The sequence below is a fragment of the Chaetura pelagica genome, unplaced genomic scaffold (assembly GCF_000747805.2).
Source record: "Chaetura pelagica isolate M959 unplaced genomic scaffold, ChaPel_1.0 scaffold199, whole genome shotgun sequence".
NCBI classification, from domain to species: Eukaryota; Metazoa; Chordata; class Aves; order Apodiformes; family Apodidae; genus Chaetura; species Chaetura pelagica.
In genome coordinates this window covers 1245288-1257157 of record NW_009970714.1, presented here as the reverse complement: position 1 = coordinate 1257157, position 11870 = coordinate 1245288, and the positions used below count along the sequence as shown (strand labels likewise).

The 11870-nt window shown below is 40.7% G+C and overlaps 1 protein-coding gene across 1 annotated transcript in view; it reads left to right on the top strand.

Annotated features, from left to right (window-relative positions):
* Positions 1-6837, top strand: part of EXOG (endo/exonuclease (5'-3'), endonuclease G-like) — a 22693-nt gene extending 15856 nt beyond the window's left edge. The window contains exon 6 of the mRNA XM_010006015.1: positions 6345-6837. Coding sequence (XP_010004317.1) covers positions 6345-6806 — 462 coding nt within the window. The 3' untranslated portion in view covers positions 6807-6837. The remainder of the gene's footprint in view (positions 1-6344) is intronic.
* The last annotated feature ends 5033 nt before the right edge of the window (positions 6838-11870 follow it).

Here is an 11870-nt window from a genome sequence, read left to right as displayed (position 1 = left end):
AGGAATGATATTATCTCCAGTAAAACATCTGATGGGCCTGGTCACTCTCATGCCTCAAGTTCCAGATAAAACAAAGTGAATGCCTCTTCAGAGAAAGCTACAGTCTTAATTTGGGTGACAGGAATGATGTCCATGATTTCTGTCCATCAAGAAATGGGACAGAAATCTTAATCTTGTTGTTGGCAGATGTAGGTGGAAGTACCATTACAGAGAGAACTGTGTGCGTGCTTGTTTTCACTCAGCTCTAGCTTGCAGCATGGCTTAGATCTGAACTCTCATTATTAGAGTGAAGAAACTTAGTGGAGTGTAGAGGGCATTTCTGGAGCTATCATTTTAATGCATTTGGTGATGGTACCTTTGATGCAAGGACTCTTCAGTGGAGGCTGGCAGTTAAGGCATGATTGAATGTGATTTCTGTTTACTAGGTTCTAAGAGAATCTCAGATAATTGCCAGTTGAGAGCTGTCTCTGACTGATGAAGGGCCAGTCCCTTCTGCTAATTCTCTTTGTAGTTGATTTTCATTTTCTAGTCACTAGGTGGCAAAAGACTACCTTTAGATTCGTGTGTCCTTTCGTTTAAAAGTTGTTACTGCCTGTTCAGAAGACGAAAAATTTCTTACCACTCTGGGAAGCTGTCACAAGTCTGGTATAAAATGAAAATATGGTATGTTTTAAATTTCTAGCAAGTGTAGCACTTGTGTTTTCTTCTAATACAATCTCAAGTGTTCTGAGGTTCATTACACCTTATGTGTTCTTTTTCTTCTGTTTCAAGATGGAGTTTTCTTTCTTATAAACTCCAAACTGTCATTTTTAGGGACTGCTTTGCATTGTATTTATCTGACTACCACCATGATGATGACATTAGTTAATGCCATATGCTCAGACTTACACTAGATACCATTAGCAAGTGTCTTCATTATTTATTGTGATACTTAAGCACTCCAAAAATACTTACCAAATTTGTCCTTCCCCCAGTTTTAAAAAGTATGGCCAAAACCAGTTTGATGATTTTGCCAGAACCATGAGGACGGCCAAGCTGAAGACAAATCCCCATCCAATGACTTAGCTATGAGGTGGAATTTATCAAAGCTCAGAGTTCTCTCTGTTTTAAGAAGTCATGTTGCTTCTGCCCTTATCGTTATCTGTCCCTCTGAGCTCTTTAAGTTTGTATAACTGCTTACCAACACATTTGTTGTTTTAGCAATATGTAAACATCTCTAAATGTCAGGAATTGCACACATTTTAATGACCCATCCTTGTGACAGCTGTCAGTGTTTAATTGGGCATGGAGGAGTATAACAAATGTATACACACTTGTGGAATTTCAATAATAATGTCGATAATAATAAAAAACAATAAACACTGTGTTGAAAATGGTATTATCATCATGTTGCACTATTAGACGACACCATTTTAGTCACGGGGCTTCAGCCTGTACCAAGTCACCAAAGAAAACAAGGGCAAAATAAAGTTAAAGCAATAAGCAGATGAACAAAGTTAAGATGATGAACATTTTTGTGTTAAACTGATACAGGTAGTAAAGAGAAACAGTATCTGAAATTTCCCATTGGTTTCCTGAATGTTGATGGGAAAGGAGTATATTTAATGCTATAAAAGAAGGCTTTTAGCTTCAGTGTTCTGTGGGGGTTTTTTATTCTCCCGTTTTGAGGCTGTTGAAAATTTGAAAGACTAAGCAAAATTTTCTAAGAATAACAAAATGGAAATGTTCAAAGATTTCTACAAAAGTTTACCTTGTGGCCTGTTATCAACATGGTGTGAAAGCTTGTGGGACAGCAACGATTTTCAACAGGCTGTTGCTGTGTTTCCTTGCTCATATTAGCATGAGATTTTTTCTCCAATCAGATATTATTAAAAACTGTTGCTCTTTTCCAGCTAGGACAGATAGGTGTTTCAGGCAGTGATTGCTGAAAGACCACCTGCTGCCTATAGATAGAAGAGCACAAATCAAAGTCAACATCTGTCCATGGATAATCTTAACCTATTTTCTATTCTGTTACAATAGGAGCATATGCTCTCTGCCTCTGTTAGGCACACATCGAGGTAAATGGGATGAGGCAGATCAGAGTACTACTTCTGACTGCTGTAGTTAGGTAGGAAAATCCTCTAGGTGGCAATAGGAAATGAATTGCTGAGTTTGTTTTTCCTACTTATTGCTTATATTGCATACTTTAAGTCTGCAGAATCACAGTTTACTTCATTCCCTGCTGTTGAGCTATGTATGTGTGGGGCATCTCTGCAGAAATATTCATCTGCAGTTTCTGTATCTACTCCCATAAAGAAGAAAATTGTAACATACTGTGGAGCATAATTATAGAAATATTATGATGTGCTCCAGAATTGCATTTCCTTTTTTAGCAGAAGCCATTGGGTCATACTGGCTGCATAAATTACTAGTGATGCATCCTGTGCATGGTTCAGCATTAAACTGCAGAAAAAACATACAGATTTTTTCTCCTTCCTCTTTACTCTGTCAGAGAGATCAGGCACCCTCCTTTGATGATGTTCTCCACCAGCAAAACAAGCTGAGGATAGAACTTTTATGCCACATTTTGTGTAAGGAAAGGACGCTTGTGGATTTCGGCTGTTTGTCAGGCTGAAGTTGGTTTTAATCACTTTAACACTATTAGAACGCAGTGAAGTAATTACAGAAGTAGTTTACTGCTATTCAGAGGACTAGTATAAAGCCTGAGCACTACTGAAATTGTATTTAGATTCTCAAAAAGAGAGCTTACGTGAAACTGAAGAGGAATATAAATTACATGTATGGCCATTGCCTGTATGGAGTTGAGTTGTATTGAGTACTACATCATTCAAAAGGCCAACCCTTCCTTAATTTTGAACTAGTTCTCTTTTTCCTTCCCTCCTTCATAAGGGTATATAGTATGCATAAATGTGCATTGTTTTGCATAGAATATACATATTTGCATAATATTACATAAGCACAGTGTCTGTTTTCCTTCACACCCACTTCAGGCATTCGGCGTTTCCATTTCATACCTAAGGATTCTATGTGAAGCTCTATTCACTCCCCATCTTTTCTATCTACCCACTCAATCCCCTCTTCCCTCTGCTAGCTCACTCCACACACATTCACCTGTTTGTTTTACATATGCCATATATCCCCTAATTGGAGATACTTGTGGCAACTCCATCTGCATGTTCACCCTTCCTCTAATCTTTTCTCCAACGGAGGATGCTGGTACATGTATCTGTGTGGGAGGTGTTGAAAAGGAGAGGGAGCTGAGCTAAGGAGGACTTACTACTTGTACATGTGTAAAAAAGCGTGTGAAGAGACCTGGAAAAGGCATTGCAGACTAATGCACAGGAATGTTGCAGGTCAAGAGATTGTTGGCCCAGAGAGAATCTAGGCAACTGGATTTAGTCTCCCTACTGCCTTCTCTCAGGAGGCTACAGCAGCTTCAAGGTGCAGTGCAGCTGTGCACAGCCTCTTTCTTCTCTTCCACCCTGCCCTAGGAGTGTGCAGCAGGTGGACTTGCAGTGCAGGCTCTGCAAGTTATCTGCTTCAGAGGGAGAAAAGGAATTCCAGTCTTCTGTCTTCAACAGTCTCAGTCACTTCCCGCGCTTGGGTGAATATGGAGATACAAACACCCTCCTCTACCCCCCAGGGCTTCTCATGCTTCTTGGTTCCCTCCCTCTCACCCCCAATATGTTGCATGTACTCCCCAGTTTGAGTGCCACCTATCTCAGAGAGGTTAAACTCTCAACACCATTCATTTTGTAGTTCTGTTTTAACCCACCAGATATGACAGTCTGTTGATGCCTAGTTTTTAGTATATTTAAAAATTACCCGTGCATCTCAGTTCTGATTATTTATGCAGTTGATCCTGGGGAGCTGTAACTCTGGTTTCACCCACACTGAATGCTAAATGCAAAAGTGCTTTGACACTCTGGAGTTCTCATTTCCCTATCAAGAGATCTGTCATCATTGAAAGTAGATTTGGCATAATGCATTTATTGCTTACCAGTTTCAATGACTGTTAGATATCTAGGCAGAGCTTGATTTAAGAGGAGATTGGTGACGCAGGCAAGGACGTTTTTGTGAAAAGCAGAAACACAACCAAAAAAGTTTGAACTACAGCAAAGCTACTAAGCAGCCAAGCTTAGGGTCAGGGAGGAAAATATTCTTTAAGAGTGAAGAAATCTAAGAGCACATGTTTGCCAGACACAGTAGTAATGTTACTACTACTTTGCAAACACTTCCTTTATCACAGATTTCCCTTTAGGAGAAAAGTACATTCTCTGGCTTTGGTAAGACTTAAAGACTAGTTACCTCAAAAACTGGCATGGTAAGACTTAAAGACTAGTTACCTCAAAAAACTGGCAGTAGAGGTAGAAGACACACTTCAAGTACTGAGAGAATTCATAACTGAAATTAAACTCTTGACTGGACTGATGTGAACCTTGGTTCAGTAGCCACAGGCAAAGTTTAGTTTTAAAAATGTGTTTTCTATCGCAGAGGTGCTGAATATCCTCAGAATAGATCATATATAGGAGGTGTTCCTTTTGTAATGGAGTTATACTGAATATATGAATGGACAGAGCATGTCTGAGCTGATACACTGCATTAGTTTGTAAAATACTTTCAATTGATGTGATTGCAGGTATTGCAAATACTAGCAATAGTACCAAATTACTGGATTTTATGTATAAAACAACAAGCTTTTTTGTTTTTGTAGGGCGTCTACATCGTTTTAATCTGTTGCCATTAGACTAAAAGCATATGTTTTAGAAGGGCAGTTATACAGAAGGGCTTTGCAAAACTGAAATTTTCCATGTTTCAGCCTGTTACACTTTTTGACGTGGCAGGTTCAGTTCAGCAGTAGTGAAGAAGAAAAAGCCTAATATAATGCATGCAGGAGCATCACTGTCTGAATACTGGAAAGATTACATGAATCATCACTAGGTGTATTCCCTTGGACTTACTCCTGACACAGGGTGGGGTTTCTGTTCTATACATATGTATGAGAGCCTTTACAGATTTCAGTTGAATTCAGTGTCCTGATCCTCCCCTCCTGGGGTTTCATAGAAATTCCTGGATCCTTGTCCGAGTGACACAGCAGGAAACCTAACATGTACAAGCTCTTAAGTTGAATCATGCTGAATTTATGGAAGAAATAGGTGCATTTCCTTTAGATAAAATCCTCTTCCAAGATACTGAATCACTCAGTGTACTTCTTTGTATTCAGGTCCCCTCAAAAAGATGGTTACTTAGGTAACGTAGCTTTTAAATACAGACTGTGTATGGGTAGTAGAGACAGGAAAAAAAAAAAAAAAGCTGACAAAGGTAAGTTAGAGTTGATTTGAAATGTATATTAAAGCCATATGATTTGGAATTGTCAGGTCAGGAATTTAGTATAGAACTGCTGTTACTGAACACGGCTTTCCAAGCATTAGCAACGTGGTGCGATATGAGAAAGGAGCTCTGCCATCCCTTCAGGGGAGCTGCACTTACAGATCTGCACCAGGATTAGTGAGTAGGGGTCTTGGCACACTCCCTGGATCCAAATGTGTTTTTCAGATCTGGTTCCACTTCAGTTTCAGTCATAACTGAAGTTGCATCTGCTTGGGAGATCTGAGTTCATTCCTGTGCCAGAGCTTCTTCTCAAAGTTCTTTACAAATATTTAGGCAACTACTGGCAGATCTTTTGACCTTTTGTCTGCATCAGTGTTCTTAACAGAAGAATATAAAGTCAGTGGTGTTATAGGAGAAAGCCAGAGAATCTTCTAGGGAAGACTCCTACCAACAGTGGCCAAATAACCCTGCAGTGAAGTGTTCTTTGCCCTGCTTCTGTTTGAGGGAGAGATGCAAACATCAAATAACTAACTCATTCCTGACCAGCTGTATAAGGAGCTGCAGTGAAATGGTGCTTTCCACTTCAGCTTCTGGTTTGATAACATTGCACATGGTTTTCATAGAATCATAGGGTTTGGAAGGGACCTCTGAAGATCAAGACCACCCCCCCTGCTGCAGCAGGAACACCCAGGGCAGATCTCACAGGAATGCATGCAGACAGGTCTTGAATGTCTCCAGAGAATGAGACTCCACAGCCTCTCTGGGCAGCCTGTTCAGTGTTCCATCACCCTCACAGTAAAGAAGTTTTTCCTCATGTTGAGGTCAAACTTCTGTGTTGTAACTTGGTGCCATTTCCCCTCATCCTCGCAGGGCACCACTGACAAATTTTAGTGTGTATTTACATGTTCTGACTCCTTTTTAGAGGTAGCAGCATTAGTCTCACATCGTTCCCCCCGACTCCCTTTCAACTGATGGGATCCATATCTGTAACATAACTTTCTTTTTGACAGGTAATTGGAAAGGACGACGTAGCTGTGCCAACCCACCTGTACAAAGTGATCCTTGCCAGACGGAACAGAACGTCTACAGAGCCCTTGGTACTGGGGGCTTTTGTGGTGCCAAACAACCCCATAGGCTTCAGTCACCAGCTGGCCGAGTTCCAGGTCAATATTGAAGACCTGGAAAAAATGTCAGGTTTAGTTTTTTTCCCCCAGGTGGACAAAAGGCACGACGTTAAGAATATCTGTGAGGTGGATACCTGTAAACTGATGGGCTTCAAGGAATTTACATTGTACATCACTACCCGAAAAGTGCAGAGTGCCCGTACATTGCACCAGCTGGAGAAAGCCATGTCAGCGTTAAGGGAGGAAGGAATTGAGCCAGATGAATATCTTCTAAAGCTTTACAGGAAGAAGGAACAAGAACTACTGCAGGAAAAACAAGGAGCAGCTAGAGAGGGGAAAGCTGGCTGAATACTTGTTCAGGAAGATGTTTGTACTTTGAAAGGAGAGCTGACAGTGGCTCTGTGAATTGTCCTTTTTTGGATTTTGAGAACAATAAAGAAATATTTGGAAGCTGATGAGCTTGGGATAACGTTCATTCTCATGAAACATGATGCACACACATGGTTTGCTGCAGTATTTAGATTTGGGAAAGGAAAATGAGCCCTTTCTGGCATGAATAGATTCCAGGACCTCTAGAAAAGGCTTTGTGCTATTTTCCAAACGAGACGTCAGACTTAGGGTTTGTATGGAATCCCTTCTAGGAATATAATATAAATAGACAGTGGACACCTTGGGAGTATAACTAGAACATGTTTAAATGTAATTCTACCTGCAGATGCCTTTCAGTATGGTGCTGTAGAAGCAATGGTACTTTCTGGGATTTTTTCAAATTAAATTAAATTAGACATATTTCATTTAAGACCCTTTTATTAGAGACGTCTAGAATATAATCTGAATCTCTTGTAGCCTTTACCTGCTTAAATTAATCAAACCATATTGTCTCTTACCTCTCCTGACCTTGTGTGCTCCTGATCCTTCAGCATGTCAGTAGCTGTCAACAGTCATATTTTGCAGTGGGCTTCTTCCATTCATGTATAATTCTGCAATGTTTGTTTGGGTTTTTTTAATAGAAGCAGAGTTTGCAAGTTGCTACCAGCATAGATTTGGTCTTCATAAATGAATGTGAACTTAATATTTCACTTTCACCACAAAGTTTGGATAAACAGATTTTTGTTTAGAGGTGAGCACTGTTTTCTTTTTTTTTTTGTGGTACTCAATCACTGGCATTTTTCCCAGCAGCAGTCTTTGGTCTGTAAACTTCACAACAAGACTTCTACACAAAAGCAGAAGATTGACTAAAAATGTATTTCTAGTTCTGTTTCACCAACAACTGAAGTTGCTCAAATTTACATCCGCTTGGGAGATTTAATGCAATTTACTTTTTTTTCATTAGTTTTGGACTTTATTTGTGTATACATCTGGGATATTTCAGACATATTTGTGTATACATCTTGAATTTCAGTCATAATTTAGTGTGACTTGTGTCCTCGAGACTTTTTCATCTGGTAAGAAAGAGTAAAAACTGGAAATACTTAGATTAATTTTTTTTGTTAGTTGTATGGATCTATATAGGTTTGGAGTTGTGCCATAAAAACACCTTCAGTAATTTTAATGTGAGAGTTGATAGTTTCTAAGAGGGATCTTGTAGTGCCAGGCTGAACTGGCCTCTTTTCATAAAGGGTGAAACAGCAGTTTTATTTGGATGTTATGAATCATTGATGGGATGTTCTATAAACTGTAGTTTCCTTCATCTCAGTTCAGTTGCAGTATCCAAAAGTAAATCAATTCATAAAGCAGTTATGGTTCCTCTGACACTTTTGTGTTTGCCAAAAACACATTTAAACAATCCAAACATTTAAAACCAGAGAGAAACAACTAGCTAAGGACCTCGTAAAACCTTAGTGCTCACATAAATTTGAAAGAAATTGGGTGAAATCCTGACAAAACGCTTGCTCTTTTCAGTTTTAGCCCAGAAATTTGGTTGTTAATGCTCTCAAATGTAACAAGAACAGGAAATTGAAAAAGAAGAAGCCCCCTCTCCCTTTGCAGAGTGTGAGAAGTGGCAGTGTGTGTTGCCTGGAATAACAAAGTGCCAGGTCACACGTGCCCCACTGGAATTCAAGCAGCCTTTTGGCACTGCAGTGGTATCACCCTTCTGAAGAGGTACCTGGTCATTGCTCTTGGCATTGTCTTTCTCATTTCCACATTATTTAATGACTTATGTTTTTTAATTCAGCCTTCCAACTTCATTTTCTTGATCCTTTCAGCTGAGAGGTTACAGATCTCTCCTGCAGTGCTCACAGGCACCTTCCAGGGGTACCTGAAACAGGTCTCAGCACTACAGATAATGTATCCATCTAGCAGAAACATTGTGTTGGGACAGCACCAGCTGTATATGAGGAACTCCAGGTATCTTCCCTTTCTGCTGACAGCTTGCCTTTACAACAACATCTAAAGTGCTGAGTGTGACTTTTCTGTGGAGGCCTGCTGTGGAGACCAGCTGCTCCTCAGTACTTCCTCAGGCCTTATGTGCCCCCTTGAATTCCTGCAAGCCTCAATTACCATAATTTTCATGCCTTGTGGCTTATCACATAGACTTGACTCCCTATATAATTTTCAGCTCCGTTTGAGCATGGTCAGTGTTCCTCAGCTCCCCTTGGAGGGTGACAGCAGGTGGTGAATGGTGAAGCCTCTTCCACTGCTGGTCCGTGCCAAAGAGTACATTCACCTGCTTATCATCTGCTGGTTTCCTTATCTGAAGTAAATGTGGAATCAAGCATATAGCAAAAAAATGTGTTTTCTTTTCAATGGAAAGTATAAGACAAGTAATAGCAAGAGGGGGAGGCTTTTCACACTTGTTTGAGCCATCTCTTTTAAGTAGTTGCTTCAAGATTCTTCATGTCCATCTGTCATTCATGTTGCACACTTAAATCACTTCCCTGTGTGCATCTGTGGTGACAATACACATCTCTGATGCAAATAAGAACAGGAGTCCTGAAAACTCTGGCCTTTGCTCCTCCACAGTTTCAATATGTTTGTGGTTAAATCTATGTAGCTGAATTGCAGGAGAAGTTGAAAACTCTGCTCTCTGCAGCCTGATACAGTGGTTTTCTGATATTCCCTTGATTGGTACTAGTCTGGGATCAGGGTGGAATGGTGGTAAATAGGAGTCAGACAGGAGTAAAGGGGGTCAAGGGCTTGAGGCTGCAGTCCACGGGCTCCACTGTGTGCAGTTGTGGTGTTTGGCCTTTTGAGGGCAGACGGTTTCCACAGCGTCAGCATCCCTGGCCAAAAATGATGCTAGATATGAATCAAGTGTCTGGTACATAATAACTATCTTTCTGCTTATGATACTAAAATACCCGTTTAAAATTAACTGTTGTTTTGAGTGTTATGTTGTCAGCAGTGCAGTATGAAGCTAATGATTTTTACTAGATAAGGGTTTTGACAATAATGTTTGCAAGTACCTTTAGATTGACCACCCAAGTTGTGTATCTGCTCCAAAGGCAATTTCGACTCCAGCTCTTTTATGAATCTCCTTCGAGGTAAGGATTTAACCCTGCACTGATGTCCTGCAATGCTATTGTTTTGCACCTGTAAATACAAATTCCAGGGCAGAGGGGGGGAATTAAAAATTCTGCTATTTATTTTTGTGTGCTTGGTGCACATTGTAGCACCATTTTGCAATTTTCGGTTTGTCCTGTAATAGTAAAGATGGGATTCATTAGGTAGCTTTTGTTAAGGTCTGCACTAACCTGTGGAGAAATGGTCCCTGTCCTGAAAAACTAAAACATATAAGATACATCAGGGAACAACCGGAAGGCAGGAAGTTACACACCCAGGATGAAACTTGAGGATTTCTTTCATCAAAGGACTTCAGAGGTGATGCAAACACCCAACTTTGAATGTCCTTTCCTCCATTGGAATCATCTCCCTGACAGAGACACTCAGGTGTCCTGTAAAATTAATGGTGGTAAGAAGGTAAAAAAAAACAGAAGCTGACTAAGTTGGCCATCAGTGATTGCTGGGGGAGATGAGCACTGGGTTTCCCTGGGGATTTTCACTTTTTCATTAGCCTTTTTTTTTTTTTTTTTTTTAATTGGCTGGACAAGCTAAACCTCTGTCATGGAAAACCAGTAAACAGAGATCCTTCTACCAGTGTACCACCACTGGTTTAGTGAGATGTCTGTGCAGACATGATTTTATTCATGGACTTAAAGCCACTGATCTTTCTAATGGAAACTTCCAGTTTCCACAAACCCTACCAAACTGGCCAGCTAGGGCCTTGCTGTCCCCAGCACAGCTCACCAGAGAAGCAGCTGTGTCATCACTGGAGGTCTGGAAGGTCTCCTGCCTGCCAGGTACCAGTGGGTGGAATGGGCGGTTGAAACACAGCAGCATTGCTTCAGCTGGTTTTGGTGGGAGGTCTCCACAAGGAAGGACCTCCAATGGTGCACCCCAGGTAGATTCAGACAGGTGAGTGAACCAGAGCTGCTTAAAGATGGGATGGCAAAGGAACATGCAAATTTTTTTTGGTGGTAGCTTGCAGAGAAGTGGGGACCTCTGGTACTGCAATGCTTGGGTCTCTTTATGTGTTTAGTCTGTATCAGCCTATGTGAAGAAAACCCCAAAGTCTCCTGTGCCCATCCTGGTCCTGTGTGTGTGTTGTCCAGAAGTGAAGTTGTGGAGGAATTACATAGAAGCCCAGAGTGCTCTTGCGAGTAACAGCTCAGTGGGGAAGTGAGGGAGCAATTTTGCTGTTTTTTTTATTTGCCTTCTCCTGCAGTCACACAGGAAAAGCTTTTCTCACCATGCTGCAGAGGAAATGTAGGAAATGTTCCTTTTTCTTCTTTTTTTTTTTTTTTCTTTTTTTTTTTTCTTCAGGTCGGTGAAATCAGCTCCACCTACACAGTGATGGTATAGCCAGTTCTCACACTCTTCTTAATAGCCATCTGCCTGTGCAATTAATGGCTTGTCTGCTTTTGCCATAGCTTGGAGGAAAAGACCAAGCAAGAGCTTTGAGTACTTGCTTAAAATACCTGAAGTGTCTGTGTGGATGCTCCAGGATGGATCCTCAGCACTGGGTACAAACAACCCCTTCTAACCTCATGTCTTGTAAAATATTAGAGAGCAACTGGCCTTTCCCATCGTGCCCTTCAAACAGAGCAGGTTTCCCACATGCTGGGTAAAAAATTAACAGCTGTGGCAATATAATATTCCCAAAATACTCACTTCCAAGAGCTGAACACAAGGCTTTTGATGTTGGTTTGAGAGATACAATGACTGGCATCCTGGCTTCCCCTCCAGTGCATTTGGCAGGTGGTGAGAGAAGCAGAAAACACCTCTGGAATGAAGTACTTCCAACTTTGCTTAAGAAAACAGCGTGGAGGTATTTAGCAGATCACAGAAGTAAATTTGGTTTGTGTCAAGAATAAATATTTCCCAAGACAACAAATAAAGACTCGTACAAGC